Source organism: Oncorhynchus nerka, linkage group LG4, assembly GCF_034236695.1.
Source record: "Oncorhynchus nerka isolate Pitt River linkage group LG4, Oner_Uvic_2.0, whole genome shotgun sequence".
In the NCBI taxonomy this organism is placed as follows: domain Eukaryota; kingdom Metazoa; phylum Chordata; class Actinopteri; order Salmoniformes; family Salmonidae; genus Oncorhynchus; species Oncorhynchus nerka.
The window spans coordinates 65,202,742-65,223,548 of NC_088399.1; the positions used below are offsets into that span (position 1 = coordinate 65,202,742).

Genomic DNA, 20,807 nt, shown 5'->3' on the forward strand with positions numbered 1-20,807 from the left:
TCAGATCCTCTAATCCTCCGCAACAACAACAACATTGCCTGGGTTATGTTCATAAGGAATACAACCGAAAGTGTTTTCAATACGAAATGGAAATGAGCGTTTCTTATTGCAGTCTCGCCCCGTTTTAAGTAATTGTTTTTCCGTTTGCTGCCCAATGAACAAGACGCTGTTCACCATAACACAGCAGCAACTCCACAGTCAGAAATCATTCCCTGGAGATTGTGGGTGTGTGTTCTGGAAGATCTGGGGGTCAGGAAAAGGCTCAGAGTTTGTGCTCTGAGCAGCTTAATGCCGATTACTTACACAACACTGCTTTTTCTTATCGGAGATCCAAAAATGCGGTGTTCAGTTGTTTCGGTTTATTTAGAGGATAAGTAGATGGGAATATGACTACTAGGAAAGTTGCCCCAGGATGTCTCTAATTTGCCAACAACCTCCATCTGAACCCAAGAGACATGAGTCTTAGGACAGGAGAATTTGCCCAATTTGTGTTTGTTTTCGAATGACCAAGGTAATTCTGTGCAGTCATATGTACAGCATTTGTCTCTTCTTCATTGTGGATGGTATATTGAGGAGAGGGAATCGGCACAGCTGAAAATAGAGTTAAACCAATAGATGACAGAAAACCACGAACCTACTGTCTAGGGTGCATGCAACAGTCATTTAAAGGTCTCCATCACGAGACAAAATGTTGTGGTCTCCTAGAAATATAACGGAAAGAATAGATTATATTTCTATGGGGGTCTCCAAATACTCACTTCCTCCCCTGTAATATGATTTAAATTGAAATGTTGTACGGGTAAGTCTAGTTGGCCAATGCAAGAATGTATACATGTTCTATTGAAAAATCAATGGTCATTATCATAATGATATCAATTGTGGATTTTAGTTTATTGTTCCCATATGGGCAGGTTATGGATTTGGGTTTGATTACTCTCAACTGACCCTTGCTCTTCTATTTCCCAAACGTACTGTAAGAGCGCTTTGGCTTCCTCGGTCTTGGTGACATCACGCCGACAGCGCAATAGATGGAGCTGTCGAGCACTTTAATAACGGGAATGCCCTTTCAGCCCGCTTGTTTAAGATCAGTGTAGCCTACCTACCGAGGTGGAGGGACGATGCCACCGTCTCGTAATAACGGACAGTGCACGAACAGACCGCGTCATCGAAATTAAGAATATAAACCGTTATTGAAACAGATTGGGGAGAAAATAAAGGGAAAGACAGTTTATGCAATTAAAAAAGATATCTTCTCCGAAAGAAAGGAAAATAGTTCCAACTGTAGGAACTCCGTGGCTCACATCTACAAAAGTGATTCTGTCATAATGAAGAAGAGCAATCTAGCCAAACGGGTGAGATATAGCCTTTTTTTCTCCAAGTATTGGGCGCAAGTTTTTGGCCATGCATCTTTGCATTAGCCCATACATTTTCTAGGATATAACTGGCAATATGCCCATAATCGGGCATTATGCGCGCTTTGACACGACAGCACACATTAGCCGCTATATCATACACATTGTCTATATCACACATTTGATAGGATACAATTCCTAAATAAACGTCGTTTGGCACGTCCTTATGCGTTCCACATTCAATCTGTATGTAGCCTATTAATTTCCGTGTGTGCCATTACACGGATTTCCTCAACATGCGGATTCAATCTTCCAGTGAAGAGTACAATGTGTTGTCAGATGTCCGTTGCGCTGTATCGGTTGGTAGCTTTCAGATATTTTATTTGCCACACCCTGGATGTTATAAGACATGCACTTACATTTTACGCACAGAAGAGCGCATCGTTATGATTTTTGGGAAAAGACGCGAGGACACTCATAGTTGCCCGAGTGGATTTACTGAGGCTCAGATTGAAAAGTCATTTGCCTTTGAAAGGGCTCGTCTTTTCTCTGTACTCTCGCGAACATCTTGTTAAGCTAAACTAGGTTTTAACGGGTTTATTCCACTTCTAACATGCAGGGTCCTCAAGATGTCAACCAGCTGTCATCGCAGCCAGACAAAGTAGGCTGGATCCGCAAGTTCTGTGGCAAAGGGATTTTCAGGGAAATATGGAAAACCCGATTCGTGATACTGAGAGGAGACCATCTGTACATATCTGAGAAAGAGGTATGCACTTCTCTTTTACCGCCACAGTGGAGGCTGCTGAGGGGAGGACGGCTCATAACAATGGCTGGGATGGACCAAATGGAATGGCATCAAACCATGTGTGGCTCCAGCCATTACCACGAGCCCGTCCTCCCAGTTAAGGTGCCACCAACCTCCTGTGCTCCAATATTATGTGTATGCCAGTGGAGGCTGCTGAGGAGAGGATGGCTCATAATAATGACTGGAATAGAGACAATGGAATGGCATCAAACACATCCTATGTGGTTTCCATCTGTTTGATGTCATTCCATTGACTCCATTCCAGCCATTATTATGAGCCATCCTCTCCTCAGCAGCCTCCACTGGTGAAGGCTATAATTGTGTCTACAGTGGGCACACCTGTACTTGAAATTGTTAAACGGACAACCTGGCTACCTGTGTGTGTGTGTGTGTGTGTGTGTGTGTGTGTGTGTGTGTGTGTGTGTGTGTGTGTGTGTAGGGCCTGTACTGCCGTAGATATTTCAGGTTTCCTTTGTTGCAGGCTCGCTCCCCTTGCTCAGTAGAGATGCTCTGTGTGTGTGTGTCTGTCTGTGCACCACACAGTTGAAAACCAATGAACCACAAATACCACACAGCCCGTTTAAGGTGCATCATTTAGATGACAGCTTTGACAGGAAAACATGGATTTTGACTTTTTGGCCTGTGGAAGGACATCTTGGGTTTCTCAAGTTTCAGAGATCTGAGGAACCTGTTTTGTGAAATGCCTTTTAATGTAAGCTACAACTGAACTCTCTGCTCTTGCTCTGTTGTTTCCAGCAACACATTTCACCAGGAGTCCCCCTTGGTTTTGAATAGACAGATGTTGTTAGAAGTCTGGAAATCAAGGCCATGGGAAGGGGACAATGGAATTGATTGAAGTTCCTTAGCTGTTGAAAATAAATAGGATAAATTGTCAAATCTAAGCACAAGTCCCCATGCAAGCACAAAAAAAATGATGTGCTGAATTCAGATTACTTTCACTGATGCAAACGTTCCCACCTTCTGAGGTCAACAAAATGCCCACTGGGCACAGGCGTCAATTCAACATCTATTCCATGTTGGTTCAACATCATTTCATTGAAATGACCTGGAAACAATGTGGATTCAACCAGTGTGTGCCTAGTGGGTACAACTATGGGCATTGGTGGCGGATGGTGACTCAGTATAATTGTTGGGCAGATTTAGAACACTGTCCATTACAATACAACAGGTTTTTGGCCATGGAATAGAAAAATAACTATTTTGTTTGACCAAAAGTAATGGCTTATGTCCAAGTGCTTTAACACATGAAATGTTCCAGTGGACAGCCTTATTTATCAGTACAAGTTTCGGCGTTAAACCTTGAGATGTAGCGAATTCACACCCTTTCGTTCTGGGGAGTAGCACTGGTATCTTTTTGTTGTTGATAATGACCACACTATAGGGCATGGACAGAATCAGCCATCCATCTCTGTATTCTCTATTCTTTTCTGTCTTCTTTGTTTTTGAGGTCAGATTCTGTTTGATATCACTGTTTCAATACTCCCCCCAAGCAGTAATCATGGAGATAAACGCTACTGACAGCTGAGAGGGCACAGGTCTTTCTGAAAGTGGAATAATGCCCTTTAAATTATTCCTCTATGGGATTCTCAGAAAGTCTCATGACAGACAAACATTTAAAGATAATAACTCGCAGACATGCACTTGGTTCAGTTCAGGTTCAGTTAAGGCTAACCTTGTTCATAAAATGTGTATCTGGTTCAGTTGTGGATGTAGGTGTCACGCTTGCTAATGAAACAAACAGACCAATGACACCGTTGCAGGTTCACTTGACGATTCAGTCACATGCAATGCCTCTCTCGCCTTATCTTCAAGCCCCAGAGGCCTGACTGAGTTTTGAGTGCTCCTGCTGTCCATTCCAGAACCCCGAATAAGACCGGGGACAAGGCTCCAGCAGGGTACTCACAGGCTTCCCTTGAATGGAGAGAGCGGGGACTGAGGGCTCCAGCTGCATGCAATGCCAGTTTCCCTGATCATTTTAGAACCAACGTTTTTTTCTTCTTCTGTGACCCTACTCCCTTACAGTCTGCTGGATGAGCAACAAACACGTGTCAGAATCCCATAGGACCACGGCTGACGCAGCTGCGCCTCTCGCTGTGCCTGAGGATCCCCAAGCACCCCAAATGCCCCCACCCCTCAACCCTACCCTATACACACAGACAGGCTGAAGCTGAGGTTCAGTCGCTGTGTAATGCCATCACCATCCTCACCTGTGGTACGGGACGCATCAATTCAGTGTTGTTCACGTTCTCTCCCTTTTTTGGTCTCTTTATCGTGTCTCACACATGCTCTCTAATTTCTTGGATGTTTTAGCTCTGTTATGTAATGCATCGATGGCTCCTTTTACACTTAATACAATTCTATTTTTGATAAGGAGATATTTTTATATTAGGGTAATTGGTAAGTGGCATGCTAGCTATTTATCAGGTGAAGGTAACTGCTCCCTCAGTGCTGTTTGACCTGCGTGTCATGTGCTCCGCTGCAACTTCTTAATAACCACGGTTAATGGTGGTGCATTATTCAAATGTGAACTTTGAAAAGACAAGCACGCTGTTCATGAAGTGGGCCAGAAGGCTAAGATGAACACTAAGGCTTTTGTATCTCTGACACTCAGCGTAACTACAGCTGTACGGCCTCTTGGGGCCCGGAATAATCTTTTCATTTTCCTATAGAGTGCCCTCTTTGAGTTTGATTTAATGGCTTATCGACTTTGAGTGCTATCACTTTGTTAGCGAAGTTACAGCACAAATGACACTTTTGAACCATAATCACCGAATTAATTGCCCCAATAATTTCTATTAATCACAGATGAAGGACACTCATACTGTGAGTTCAGTCCAACACGTTATACTGTATTTCAACGCAGGTGTGGTTTTGAATCAGCATAGTCAAGCGTACAACTTGCGGGAGTATTTGCTTAAATGCGTTAAACACTTGCGTTAAAACGTGACCATCATTGTAGTTGAACTTTATCTGCAATTGATTGAATTGTGGCATGAGTGTGCAAACTGGCCAATTGTCTGCTGCCTCATAAGATTAGCTACATAAGCTCGGGGGAAGCACAGTAAGCAGGTATACTGTTCTATTACCTCGAAGCATCTTCACACGGGGCACCGGTTCGATGTGTCAGAGGTTCTCATAAGAGGATTTGCAGCCATGCAACTGGGACTCTGAGACGTTAACAGCTGGTGACATTACTCTGTACTTCCCCAGATTCAAACTTACTTAATCATTTGACCACTAATACAAACATGTATCTATCTGTTCTCTTGTCAATTTTTTAAATGTTTGATTGTAGGGGTGATACTGTATTTAGAGGGAAGTTTACAGAGAGAACTAAGGCGTAAACTGGGTTGAACTCCTGCCGCAGGAGGGAATATAGTCTGGAGGTCAGCAACCAACTCTACCACGAGACCGACCCAGCACAGAACACAAATATACACTACCGGTTAAAAGTTTTAGAACACCTACCCATTCAAGGGTTTTTCTTTATTTTTACTATTTTTTAGATTGTAGAATAATAGTGAAGACATCAAAACTATGAAATAACACATGGAATCACGTGGTAACCAAAAAAGTGTTAAACAAATTTAAATATATTTTATATTTGAGATTCTTCAAATAGCCACCTGTTGCCTTGATGACAGCTTTGCACACTCATGGCATTCTCCCAACCAACTTCATGAGGTAGTCACCTGGAATGAATGTCAATTAACAGGTGTGCGTTCTTAAAAGTTCATTTGTGGAATTTCTTTCCTTCTTAATGCATTTTAGCCAAGAAGTTGTGTTGTGACAAGGTAGGAGGGGTATACAGAAGATAGCCCTATTTGGTGAAAGACCAAGTCCATATTATGGCAAAACAGTTCAAATAACCAAAGAGAAACGACAGTCCATCATTACTTTAAGACATGAGGGTCAGTCAATACGGAACATTTAAAAAACTCTGAAAGTTTCTTCAAGTGCAGTCGCAAAAACCATCAAGCGTTATGATGAAACTGTCTCTCATGAGGACTGCCACAGGAATGGGAGACCCAGAGTTACCTCTGGTGCAAAGGATAAGTTCATTAGAGTTACCAAACTCAGAAATTGCAGCCCAAATAAATGCTTCACAGAGATCAAGTAACAGACACATCTCAACATCAACTGTTCAGAGGAGACTGTGAAACAGGCCGTCATTGTCGAATTGCTGCAAAGAAACCACTACTAAAGGACACCAATAGGAAGCAGAGACTTACTTGGGCCAAGAAACAAATTGGACATTTTTGGTTCCAACCGCCGTGTCTTTGTGAGATGCGGTGTGGGTGAATGGATGATCTCTGCATGTGTATTTCCCATCGTAAAGCATGGAGGAGGAGGTGTAATGGTGTGGGGGTGCTTTGCTGGTGACACTGTCGGTGATTTATTTAGAATTCTTACCAGCATGGCTACCACAGTATTCTGCAGCAATACGCCATCCCATCTGGTTTGGGCTTAGTGGGACTATCATTTGTTTTTCAGCAGGACAATGACCCAACACACCTCCAGGCTGTGTAAGGGCTATTTTTACCAAGAAGGAGAGTGATTGAGTGCTGCATCAGATGACCTGGCCTCCACAATCCACCGACCTCAACCAAATTGAGATGGTTTGGTTGTGCTCAGCACATGTGGGAACTCCTTCAAGACTGTTGGAAAAGCATTCCAGGTGAAGCTGGTTGAAAGAATGCCAAGAGTTTGCAAAGCTGTCATCAAGACAAAGGGTGGCTATTTGAAGAATCTCAAGTATAAAATATATCTAGATTTGTTTAACACTTTTTTGGTTACTACATGATTCCATATGTGTTATTTCATAGTTCTGATGTCTTCACTATTATTCTACAATGTAGAAAATAGTACACATAAATAAAAACCCTTGGATCAGTCGGGGGGGTTATAAAACTTTTGACCTGTAGTGTATACTGAGTGTACAAACATTAGGAACACGACATGACATAGACTGACCAGGTGAATCCAGGTGAAAGCATTATCCCTTATTGATGTCACTTGTTAAATCCACTTCAATCAGTGTAGATGAAGGGGAGGAGACAGGATAAAGAAGTATTTTTAAGCCTTGAGACAATTGAGACATGGATTGTGTGTGTGTGCCATTCAGAGGGTGAACGGGAGAGACAAAATATTTAAGTGCTTTTGAATGGGGTATGGTAGTAGGTGCCAGGCACACCGGTTTGTGTATGTCAATAACTGGGTTTTTCACACTCAGCAGTTTTCCGTGTGTATCAACAATGGTCTACCACCCAAAGGACATCCAGCCAACTTGACACAACTGTGGGAAGCATTGGAGTCAACATGGGCCAGCATCCCTGTGGAATGCTTTCGACACCTTGTAGAGTCCATGCCACAATGAATTGAGGCTGTTCTGAGGGCAAAAGGGGGTGCAACTCAATATTAGGAAGGTGTTTCTAATGTTTTGTACACTTAGTGTATTTTAAGACTATTGAATTTCATCACCTCCCTGTTACTTTGCAGTGTCAGGGGAAACTACTCAGAGAACAGCTCCAGTATTTTTGTGTTGAACATTTCAAGATATCATTAAAGGTTTCATCATCTCAAAGAGCCTGTTAACTGCAGTGTATTTTTCACATTATGCCCACTCAGCTACTGCTCAACGCAGGATTTTGAATAATTTGGTATCATCTTCCCATAATAGGCTGCAGAACCATAGCTCGGAGAGACTCAATTGGCCACACAGACGTGCTGCCATAAGAACGTGTATTACACAGCACAGGAACTGCGTAGACGCGTGGGTTACAGAGAGGTCTGTTCGTCCATAGAAGGCTGCTGTTGGTGTGTGAAGTGTACAGCAGCGTATGATGTCGTATGGTTGAGCATGAGATGTGTGTCTTTTTGCTAAGAGAGCAGGTTAAGGAGGTGCGTGTTCTCTGCTCCGACGACATCAACCCTGCGTATCGCTCTGTTCTTATTTTACAGCTGTGCTATTGGCTGCAGATTACGCACATCATACACCTTTCATAAGAGCGCTCTCTGTTCTCTTCTGTAGTCTCGGCACGTGCAGACAGAGAGATGCTCCTGTAGAATGTTCAAAGTGCTTCAACACGAGCACTCAATCTATGATCTATGTGAATAATTGACGGGATTTCCGTCTATGTTCATGTACTGTATATATAGAGTTTTCGTGGTTTTCAGTGGTGACTTGCACGGCATATGAAAGAGGACACTCAAACAAAACAGGATTTAGTGAGGGAAGCTTGTATTCGTCGGATACCGTATGACCTAGGCCAATGGGTACTTGGGGTAAGATTTTAGGCCCTACTTTGAAGAAATGTGGTGACAGTTGGACAAGGTGTTTTGTAGTTGGTCAAGATCTTTGCGATTGATGTAGCTTACAGATACTGCAATGTGATTGGCTCTACATCTGTGACAGAAGGCGAATGTGTGATCAAGTTTAGTAGTGGTTGATAGAGAAACCCTCTGACTGGAGGAGCTTAGCATGGAATTGGACTAACACACCTCTGACATTGGTCAGGGACAAGACAAGTGTTGTTGCTGGTCCGACGGATCAATGTGATCAGTGGAGAACTGGGTTATTGGTGGAAACTCGTATGTAATCGGATATGATATGATATGGATATGATACAGTGCCTTGTGAAAGTATTCGGCCCCCTTGAACTTTGCGACCTTTTGCCACATTTCAGGCTTCAAACATAAAGATATAAAACTGTATTTTTTTGTGAAGAATCAACAACAAGTGGGACACAATCATGAAGTGGAACGACATTTATTGGATATTTCAAACTTTTTTAACAAATCAAAAACTGAAAAATTGGGCGTGCAAAATTATTCAGCCCCTTTACTTTCAGTGCAGCAAACTCTCTCCAGAAGTTCAGTGAGGATCTCTGAATGATCCAATGTTGACCTAAATGACTAATGATGATAAATACAATCCACCTGTGTGTAATCAAGTCTCCGTATAAATGCACCTGCACTGTGATAGTCTCAGAGGTCCGTTAAAAGCGCAGAGAGCATCATGAAGAACAAGGAACACACCAGGCAGGTCCGAGATACTGTTATGAAGAAGTTTAAAGCCGGATTTGTGTACAAAAAGATTTCCCAAGCTTTAAACATCCCAAGGAGCACTGTGCAAGCGATAATATTGAAATGGAAGGAGTATCAGACCACTGCAAATCTACCAAGACCTGGCCGTCCCTCTAAACTTTCAGCTCATACAAGGAGAAGACTGATCAGAGATGCAGCCAAGAGGCCCATGATCACTCTGGATGAACTGCAGAGATCTACAGCTGAGGTGGGAGACTCTGTCCATAGGACAACAATCAGTCGTATATTGCACAAATCTGGCCTTTATGGAAGAGTGGCAAGAAGAAAGCCATTTCTTAAAGATATCCATAAAAAGTGTTGTTTAAAGTTTGCCACAAGCCACCTGGGAGACACACCAAACATGTGGAAGAAGGTGCTCTGGTCAGATGAAACCAAAATTGAACTTTTTGGCAACAATGCAAAACATTATGTTTGGTGTAAAAGCAACACAGCTCATCACCCTGAACACACCATCCCCACTGTCAAACATGGTGGTGGCAGCATCATGGTTTGGGCCTGCTTTTCGTCAGCAGGGACAGGGAAGATGGTTAAAATTGATGGGAAGATGGATGGAGCCAAATACAGGACCATTCTGGAAGAAAACCTGATGGAGTCTGCAAAAGACCTGAGACTGGGACGGAGATTTGTCTTCCAACAAGACAATGATCCAAAACATAAAGCAAAATCTACAATGGAATGGTTCAAAAATAAACATATCCAGGTGTTAGAATGGCCAAGTCAAAGTCCAGACCTGAATCCAATCGAGAATCTGTGGAAAGAACTGAAAACTGCTGTTCACAAATGCTCTCCATCCAACCTCACTGAGCTCGAGCTGTGTTGCAAGGAGGAATGGGAAAAAATGTCAGTCTCTCGATGTGCAAAACTGATAGAGACATACCCCAAGCGACTTACAGCTGTAATCGCAGCAAAAGGTGGCGCTACAAAGTATGAACTTAAGGGGGCTGAATAATTTTGCACGCCCAATTTTTCAGTTTTTGATTTGTTAAAAAAGTTTGAAATATCCAATAAATGTCGTTCCACTTCATGATTGTGTCCCACTTGTTGATTCTTCACAAAAAAATACAGTTTTATATCTTTGTTTGAAGCCTGAAATGTGGCAAAAGGTCGCAAAGTTCAAGGGGGCCGAATACTTTAGCAAGGCACTGTATGATATGGATGTGACTGGTCGTCAAGCATATCATGTGGTCAATGTAACAAAGCTATATGATTGGTGCAGGGAGGCCTGGTGGTTTAGCTTTTCACACTTGTTATGCTAGTTATTTCAGGAAAACCTACTGGCCAGTTCTGAGAATATTATATGTATATGTAGTATTACATTATAAATAAACCCGCCTCTTTCAACTCCCCAGCTCTAAACTGCATTACATTTTCCAGAGTGATTGAAAAGATGCTTTTAATCCATTTCTCCTTTTAATTCCAACCTGGTTTATATCAAATCCTTTCGTGCTTGATTACAGGGTATTACAGGCATGTCCACCAGATTTTGGAGTGTGACCAAAGGGACATCGCCTTTCCATTCACTCTAGGGTTTCCCCTTGCATTCTACTGTTGGATGGGCTATTATAGACTTTCGGTATCTTTGCGTTTCAGGGCTGTATGTTACTGGACTATTCTCAGTGATTCAGTGCAGCATTTAACCCCCACTGACACCCCCAACTCTGCTTTTCCATATACGGAGCAGGAGCGGAGGGAAATATCGATGGGTTCCAGAATGGATCCTCAGGGTTTCTTTTGCCCCATATTAGAGTCTCTCTCTGTCTCTCTCTCTCACGCACGCACACACACACACACACACACAAGCACGCACACGCATGCACGCACACACACGCATGCACGCACACACGCACGCACGCACACACACACACACATGCGCGCACACACACACAGTTCATGCTTAACTTTTACATTTTAAATGCAGTTTGGGTGGCTAACGAAAAGGTAGCAGCATGCGGGTGGGACACAGTTTGGATCTATGTTTTGTCATGAAGAAATTGGACACTATGTATTGTGCTCATCCAGTATACTGTATATCGCTAGGCATAATAGAGTTCCTCAATGAAATTAAAAAACACAAATGGCCAAATGTAGCCCTAACAAGTGCATTTCAGGCTGCTAGTGGATAGTGGATTAATAGTGGTTGATACTAGGCTGCGACACATTATATAATGATACCGTATGTGGTGGTTTCTTTGATCACAGAAGCTCTCAGTTGCTCCGTGTCTCGTTCGAACGTTGGCAGATTCCTCTGATGCAGGGCTCTGTTGCTGTGTAAAATCTCTATGCATCAAGATGAAAGTGGAACACCCCTGCCCCTTCCAAAAACACACTCACATCCACCCACACACACCATTGCTATGTATTCCAATGACGTTCAACCTCATTTTTCTGCGTCTTCCTTTAGTTCTCACAAGAGGCCTACACACAGGCTTGTACCCATGTCAAGAACCAACCCCCAACACCACCAAACACACACACACCTGCCTTGACCCCCATTGACCCCGTTGGTATGTAGAATCTAATGGGGCTCTCTGGGAAGTCCCACCGCCCGTGAGGTTGTATGTAATCACCTGTCAGTCAGGCTCAGTGGAGGGGTCGATGTCTCTGCCCCAGCGCTGTTGATTACAATTGATCTGTGTTTAAACAGACACTTTGCTGCGGGGCCACGAGACCAATAATGGGAGGCAGGGGAGTAACACAGGAACACCCGCTCCAAGAATACATTTTTCTACCAATTTGTCTGGCTGTTGCTTTTTGACGGTATTGGGAAGCAGGGTTTGAAAATGAACACATCTTTCAATGCTCTGTGCAAAAGCATGATCATGACATAGTAACATTAAGATGTCAGGCATGTAATGGATTTTTTTTTGTATAGACATTTGGACTTAAAAAGACCTTTGTTACACCTACAGAAGAGCTTCTGTATACGCATTTAAGGCCTGGTATTTCAGAACATTTCATGGATGATACGAATGTGAGAAGTGGCTGATTTTCACCCAGGCACCGTGGTGTGTCCATGTGCTGTTGATGGCTGATGGAACAAAGAGTGGTAATTAAGCAATAAGGCATGGGGGGGTGTGGTATATGGCCAATATACCACAATATACCACAGCTACGGGTTGTTCTTAGGCACGACGCATCGTGGAAGTGCTTTATTGTTATTATAAACGGGTTACCAACGTAGTTAGAGCAGTAAAAATAAATGTTTTGTCATACTCATGGTATACGATCTTATATACCACGGCTGTCAGCCAATCAGCATTCAGGGCCGGAACCACCCAGTTTATAATTAGTCTTTTAACCCTTGGGTTAAACTCAAGATGACCTGCTGTAATGCATAGTAGGTTGTTCTGTGTGTGTGTGTGTGTGTGTGTGTGTGTGTGTGTGTGTGTGTGTGTGTGTGTGTGTGAGAGAGAGTTTGAGCGTGTGTGTGTGTGTGTGTGTGTGTGTGTGTGTGTGTATGTGCATATGTGTGTTTCTGTGGTAGACAGATGTTTTAAGGTTCAAAACAAATTGACAAAGCTAATTTGCCAGTGCCATCTTGCACATCTCTATAGACCTGAGTTTTAACTACTTCCTGTTTTGTCTGCGTGTTTCCAGGTGAAGGATGAGAGGAAGGTCCAGGAGTTGTTTGACCTGGCTGACTACGAACGCTCTGAGGAGCTGCGCAAGGCCAAGAGTCGCAGTAAGAAGAACCACAGCAGGTTCACCCTGCTTCGCTGCAAGCAGCCTGGGAATATGGTGAGTCCTTCTGCCCAGGGAAAGTGAAGGAGTCAGGCAGGGAGGCTGCACAGGGCCTCGGGTGCGTAGGCCTCAGTAAGAAGCCCTTACTTTAGCTGAAAATACACTTAGAAGTTTAATTTGGCTGAAAACTGAAACTTGAGGCAAGTTTATCCTCAGACATAGTTTGTGGTTTTCTGTAAAGAGAGAGTATGATATGTTGAGTACACGTTCAAAATCAAATCAATCAAATTGTATTTGTCACATGCTGCCTATACAACAGGTGTAGACTAACAGTGAAATGCTTACTTACGGGTCCTTTTCCAACAATGCAGAGTTAAAGATAACGGAGTGGCTACGGACACCGATATTTTGTATCTCAATAGAGAGAAATAGTAATGCCGTCTTTTTGTAGGAACTATCTCTGCCATGGTTCATTGGACAAAGCCTATCGGGAAATGAATAGCGTTTTGGGATAAACACCAAAAATAAGGACATAAAGGCTTCATAATTCATAGAGGTCATGTTAACATGTTATCTCATAGAAACAGAACGCATAACGTATCTTCCAAGCCTGTGTTAACCTCCGACCTTGTTTACTGCTGTGTCCACTCCGCTACCTACGTAGCTGCTGTGTCCACTCCGCCACCTACGTAGCTGCTGTGTCCACTCTGCTACCTACGTAGCTGCTGTGTCCACTCCGCTACCTACGTAGCTGCTGTGTCCACTCCGCTACCTACGTAGCTGCTCTTGTCCACTCCGCTACCTACGTAGCTGCGGTGTCCACTCCGCTACCTACGTAGCTGCTGTGTCCACTCCGCTACCTACGTAGCTGCTGTGTCCACTCCGCTACCTACGTAGCTGCTGTGTCCAATCCGCTACCTACGTAGCTGCTGTGTCCACTCCGCTACCTACGTAGCTGCTGTGCTGACTGCTTCGCTGCTGGTCCCCCTTCCTTGATCGCCTTTGTCCGGTAGCTGGTGTAGCCTACAAACTTCATGTTGTACACAAAACTGTTCGCACTATTGTATTCCCTTAGTCGGCTATTAAGCATAAGTGCAATTACCTACACATGTCCTGTTGTCAACCAAACTGTTCAACCTACTGCATTTCATGCCTCAGTAAGCATAATTTCATGTTACGTGGGTTACGTGTAGCTATTTACATGTTTTACACAAAATACATGATCAACATGTACAAGTTTTGTTGTCGGTATTGGTGTCGACGGTGCCGACAGGCTGGTGGCAGTGGTGTAATGGTGTGGTGAATGTTTTCCTGGCACACGTTAGGTCCCTTGATACCAATTGAGCAACGTTTCAATGCCCTGAAGAATTCCGGCTGTTCTGGAGGCAAAGGGGTGTCCGACCCGGTACGAGATAGTTGTACCTAATAAACTGGCCACTGAGTGTATGTGGTGAAAGTGTGTGTGTGTGTGTGTGTGTTGGGGTGTCAGTGTGTGGGTAGAGTCCACTGTGTGTGCATAGTCCGTTCAAGAGAGGTGCAAAAAAAATTGTCTAGCTGATGGCATTTATTCAATTTTCTCGCTGGGAGATGATATGGTTGTGTTGCCACATTGGATTGAACATTAACACACCCCCACCGCAGACCGGGATTGGTGGATTTCTCCAGAAAGACATAATCCACAGAATCCCATTACCACTGAAGAGGCATTCTCTATAACGGCCAAATCCTATAGAGATTCCACCCACAGACGTTGTCACTTCTGACCCACTGCAGTTCCTCTCGATCTCGGCACCAGCTGCTGGTTCATTTCACTTCATTGTTCACTGTCGTAGTGTGATATTCTGTAACTACGTGTCGGGAATGGAAGGGGGAAGTGTGTGTTTGAGAGAAGATTTTAATTATACACAAGAAGATGTAACTGGATTAAGGGCAGATGCTCAATTTACCTATTTGTGTCAAGCTTTGCAGAGATTCTTCCTCCAGTTTACAGCTTAGACCCTGCTTTAGATAAGAGCCATCTTTAACATTTAGTGAGGCGCAATGTCCTTTTCTTGGCGATTTAGGCAAAGCCGCCCCATTAAGCTTCCTGTCCCCCATTCCATCTCTCACACACTGGCTATGTTCCAAATCTCCCTCCAAGCCAATGCTTCCACTCATTTATTGCTTTTAAATCCATGATGAGAGTGTGCAAGTGCACACTTACTGTAGGAAGAAGGGTGAATATTGGGAGGATCCCTTTCTCTTCTTTCAACCACTCAATCGATTCTGTCCTTTCCTCAGGTGCCCAATCTTGTGTTTTTGGCCGTTAGCCCCGAGGAGAAGGAGTCGTGGGTCAATGCCCTCAATACAGCCATCATCGAAGCCAAGAACCGCATTTTTGACGAGGTAGGTCAGTCACTCTTCTCCTCCCCTTCTCTGTCGCTATGTCGCCAGCTCTCACTTCTCCCCAGCTTTCTACAGCTTCCCTTATTTTTCTCTCTCATTATCATGTCTCTCATGCAACATTCATGATTTCAAATGAAACCACCGACACTCAAAACGCCCCCACGGCCAGCCTTAAAAAGTTTCCAGACAAATTTAGCCGTTGCAGTTGCTAGGCCCACTATGTCAAATTGGTGAATTTAGACAAAAGCGAAAGTAAGTGGTATCTCCCCAGGCGTGGATGAGAGATCAAAGTGTTTCCTCGCTGACTCTTCCATCTCCGTCGGGAACAGTCCTCGTTAACGCTCCGTCCCTGCCGACACCCACCGGTTTTCCTCGTGCCTCTCGATCAAACAGTCCCTCCCCATCACACACTATAGGGTGAAAAATCCATCTTCCGTATTTAGAGATCGGCGAGAAGTGAGAATGAACTCTGCAGCCACCATAGTGTGAAGTGCCTGCTTTCGCACAGCAGGTTGAATTGAACACCCAACAATGTACTCTGCTCTAATGCACTCTACTGTTCTCTACATTACATCTTCAGCTCATGCTAAGGAGAAGTTACTTGTTGCTCCTATAACCTTATACTCTTTCATCCATTCCCAACTTTCTCTCCACAAATATACATTTATGTTATTCTGAATGTAAAAATATATATATATTTCTGATTGTCTCCATAGGTCACAATTGAAGAGGACAGTGTCCTGGTGCACCCTACACGTGATCGTGTCAAGATTCCCCATGCACGGCGCTTGCCCACCCGGGGACACCTCATGGCTGTGGTGGGTGTTGCTACCTTGGCTAACACTGACATTTTAGTTCCAAGTCAATATTTTATTTGTGAAAGGCAAATACGAATTTGTACTGTTTGTAATGTAAGAATGTATCCTGGTCTGTTTCATTGAATGCTAAACTCTCTTGTGCTCTCCCAAGGCATCCACCTCTTCAGATGGAATGTTGACCCTTGACCTTGTCCACGAGGAAGATGGCTCCACCCCAGATGATGAGGAAGAAGGCTTCTGGGAAAATAACTTCCGGGTTGACCTAGACAAACGGACCACAGGTCGTCAGCGTTCTGGCACAGATGTCTCCAAACTCTGTGTCACCACAAGGGACCCAAGGGTACCCAAGACGGGCAGCCTGCCCCGCGGGAGCGAGCTCTCCTGGGGCCGGGCGCACCATCTTGAGGCTCAATCCCACACCCCTCAACCAGGGAAGAGGTTCAGTGCACAGGGTAGGAGCCGCTGTGCCTCCATGGACGAGGTCCTTTCCTCACGGCCAGTCAGAGGTGTCCTTCGCCCTCGCCCCACAGATGAACCTGTCCAGCCTGTTGGACAACTGCAGAGTCTTATCGCCCAGAAAATGCAGAGGGCTCAGGAACTGCTGGAAGAAATGCGATTGGAGGAACTGCAACATGCAAAGGGAATTGACTCGCCCTATCTGAAGGGCATTGACTCGCCTCGCTTGCACCATCTGAGAGGGTCTGAGTCTCCTCACTCCAGGGCCTCAGGCTCACCTCGCAGTAAGAATAGTGACTCCCCACGTTTGAGGGTAAAAGACTCGCCTCGTTTGAAGGGGAAAGACTCGCCTCGTATGAAGGGCAAGAAGTCCCGCTCAAAAGGTACAGACTCACCCCATTCAAAGAGTGATGACTCTCCTAATTTGAGGGGTAAGGACTCTCCCCGTCTCAGGGTTACTGACTCTCCCCGTCTCAGGGCTGCTGATTCTTCCCGTTTCATGGAAACACACTCGCCAAGTCTGAAGGGTTCTGAATCCCCACGTCTCAAGAACATTGGTTCACCGTTTTCAAAAAGTTTTGACTCATCTAGTCTGAAGGATTCTGTCTCGCCTCGCATGAAGGATACTGATTCTCCTGTTCTGAGGGGTAAGGACTCGCTAAATATAATTGGCAAGAATTCTCAGAGTCTGAAGAGTATCGGCTCAACTTGTCCGAAGGGTGCTGACTCGCCCCGTCTGAAGGGTGCTGACTCTCCCCGTCTGAAGGGTGCTGACTCGCTCCGTCTGAAGGGTAATGACTCGCCCCATAGTAAGAGTGCACACTCACTTATCAGTGACTGTGATTTGGAGAGTAGACGGGCAGAGGCGGAGCGTCTTCTGCAGGAAGCCGTCTCCTCCTGGCGTCAGGCTAAGGAGGTGCTGGAGGAGGTGAAGGAGCTGCAGACGCAGTCACTAAACCGCCGCTCCGAAAAGAAAACATTGGAGAGGCCCCCAACACCGCCACAGGACTATAGGCTGGGGGACCAGTGACTCTGTCGCCAACACAGCTGAAAAGCATGCTGGCTTCTCTCCAAACAAAGACAATAAGAAAGAGCACTAGGGGCATGGAGTACCTTCAGTAAATGTTCTGTCACGTTTTTGTTGTCATTGCTTGCCAGTGTTGAAGCACAAAACTTTTAGGCTTTACTGCTCATTTTACACTGTTCTATCTTGATCCTTGTTTCCATACCGTATACTAGTCAAATTAAGCTGAGCAAGTCATGACAGAATTATTTTATTAGCACGGCTGTTTCCTTGCTGGTTTGAATAGGTTAGATGGACCTTGACCTCATAATATGATTCTGGGCATTCGTTTTTGTTCCCTTTGTCAAAGGCTCTGTGGTCCACTCTGTGGATGGAGGGATGGGCGTCTGGGCTGTGGAAGCAGAGCAGAGCTTAATCCTGGTTTGTGGATGGGGGGGTGACTCAGACTGAGAGGCATAAACAAGGCTAGAGTGGGGGTGCCTGGCCTCGGTGACACTGACACCCCCAAGGAAAGTCATGCTGTTCATGTATTTACATGTATTATCCGCCAGAGGTCGATTAGGTTTCATTGCTAAATGCTTTGCACTGTAAATATAAGTATGAAATGCATTTTTATAATGGACAAATGGAATGAGAATGTTTGCGTGGAAACATTGTCTGAGGAGCATTATTTCAGTCTGAAATGCATACATGGAGAAGATACCTGGGATTTCTCTCTTTCGGTTAGCTTCAGTTATTGACAACATGCAGTCCAGTCCAATGACCTTGAATGGTCTTCTCAGAGACCGAATGCAAAAGGCGATCTCTCTCTTACTCTGAGCGCGTTATGTCCTCTTTCCCTCTGTGTCCTGAGCTGAGCAATACTATTCCAGGGACAGATTCAAGATGTTAACATTCTGCAATCAAACTGATTCATTTGCCAAGCTGGATTCCTGACATGTATAGCTAAAACTCACAGACCACTTTGATTGCAAGGATATCAAGTGACTAACTGCTTCGCTTTATTAAATGCACTTCTATTTTTGGGTCATGTAGCATGGTCTCTTGCTTATGCTCAGAATTCCTCGGTTGTTTCGGTTAATTGGGGTTCTGTGGTCTACCAAAGCCTGCTGTGAGTGACTCAGCGGAAGCCAGCAAGAGAACATGCTCGTTAACTCTGATCAGCTTCCGAGGAGAAATGCTATAATGGGATTATAATCGCAGGCGTCATGTTGGGTCTCTGTAGTGTTTGTTGCACTTCTAATCAGGTGGGAAGATGATTTTAACAGTTCTTCTGTCTCTCTTCCAAAAGGTGCACAGGTTAATCTCACAACAAGAGGATCAATGATTTAATTGAGAGAGAGATGATGAAAGCTTCTGAAAGGTTTTCAGAGCATAAAGATGTTACATTTGGAGATTTGAAGATGGGTTAGTTGCACTGCACTATTTCATACCAAAATAGGGTGGAAATCAATGTTTTTAGTGTCATGTCCTGGTTTAGTCACATGGTCAGTATTTCCCGCCATGTCATTGGCTGACTGCCAAAATGTGATTCATAGGTCACTGAGTTGATATTAACATGCACAGTGCATCTAGGACAGGACAAACATCGCTCCATTACACCAGGCTCACCTCACATACGGTTACAATCACTCATGTGTGATTGCGGTTTATCAGTTTATTTGATTATGTGTGTCCCTTAAGCAGCAATTATATGGCTTTGGTGCACATGACAACAAGCAATACAGTAGGCCTAATGTTGATAACGAAAGAGATCTCTACCACTGCTTTGTAATCTGAACTAAGCCAAAGACCAGCATATAGCAACTCTGCCAGAAAGAGGTGAAAAGTGGTTCAAATGTCTCAAGCAATCTACATAAATAGATTTTATTTACAGCAATTGATAAATTACTAATGTATGCATAAGTTAAATAAATAATTTACACCGAATTCCCTTTGTCTTTCATCACTTTCCTTTTAACTACTGATTTGCGTCCCTAGGGGCAGAATTGCATTTTTATCATATTACCCATTAGGACTGAATTAAGTATTCAAATTTAATTATACATGATTACGAACGTGAAGCATGGCTCCATCTTTACTGCTGTGCATTCGCAACGAGGATTCAATTCATTTAGCACCACATCCATTTTGTATTAGAGGAGTGTTCTTGCCAGTAGCCCTGTTTAAGCAGAGGGATTAACAGTTTAAAGGTTATATGGTTGAGCAGATGTGACTGTGTAGAAGATCCCTATCACCTGATTCCTCTGTTAGAAGGGAGGTAGAGAGAGAGAGAGAGAGAGAGAGAGAGAGAGAGAGAGAGAGAGAGAGAGAGAGAGAGAGAGGTAGAGAGAGAGAGAGAGAGAGAGAGAGAGGTAGAGAGAGAGAGAGAGAGAGAGAGAGAGAGGTAGAGAGAGAGAGAGAGAGGTAGAGAGAGAGAGAGAGAGAGAGAGAGAGAGAGGTAGAGAGAGAGAGAGAGAGAGGTAGAGAGAGAGAGAGAGAGAGAGAGGAGAGAGAGAGAGAGAGAGAGAGAGAGAGGTAGAGAGAGAGAGAGAGAGAGAGAGAGAGAGAGAGAGAGAGAGAGAGAGAGAGGTAGAGAGAGAGAGAGGTAGAGAGAGAGAGAGAGAGAGAGAGAGAGAGAGAGAGAGAGAGAGAGAGAGAGAGGTAGAGAGAGAGAGAGAGAGAGGTAGAGAGAGAGAGAGAGAGAGGTAGAGAGAGAGAGAGAGAGAGAGAGAGAGAGAGGTAGAGAGAGAGAGAGAGAGGTAGAGAGAGAGAGAGAGAGAGAGAGAGAGAGAGAGAGAGAGAGAGAGAGAGAGAGAGAGAGAGAGAGAGAGAGAGAGAGAGAGAGAGAGAGAGAGAGAGAGAGAGAGAGAGAGAGAGAGAGAGAGAGAGAGAGAGAGAGAGAGAGAGAGAGAGAGAGAGTAGAGAGAGAGAGAGAGGTAGAGAGAGAGAGAGAGAGAGAGAGAGAGAGAGAGAGAGAGAGAGTAGAGAGAGAGAGGAGAGAGAGAGAGGTAGAGAGAGAGGTAGAGAGAGAGAGGTAGAGAGAGAGAGAGAGAGTAGAGAGAGAGAGAGAGAGGTAGAGAGAGAGAGAGGTAGAGAGAGAGAGAGAGGTAGAGAGAGAGAGGTAGAGAGAGAGAGAGAGAGAGAGAGAGAGAGAGGTAGAGAGAGAGAGAGAGAGG

General features: G+C 44.3%; 1 protein-coding gene across 1 annotated transcript; it reads left to right on the forward strand.

The window, feature by feature from the left end:
- The first annotated feature begins 1,100 nt into the window (after window positions 1–1,100).
- On the forward strand, window positions 1,101–19,571 carry LOC115128441 (pleckstrin homology domain-containing family O member 1-A-like). The gene is made up of 6 exons (XM_029658290.2): window positions 1,101–1,352; window positions 1,972–2,118; window positions 12,883–13,023; window positions 15,247–15,351; window positions 16,068–16,169; window positions 16,321–19,571. The coding sequence occupies exons 1-6, from the start codon at window positions 1,326–1,328 to the stop codon at window positions 17,653–17,655; spliced, it is 1,857 nt and encodes a 618-aa protein (XP_029514150.2). The 5' UTR covers window positions 1,101–1,325; the 3' UTR covers window positions 17,656–19,571.
- Window positions 19,572–20,807: the final 1,236 nt, after the last annotated feature.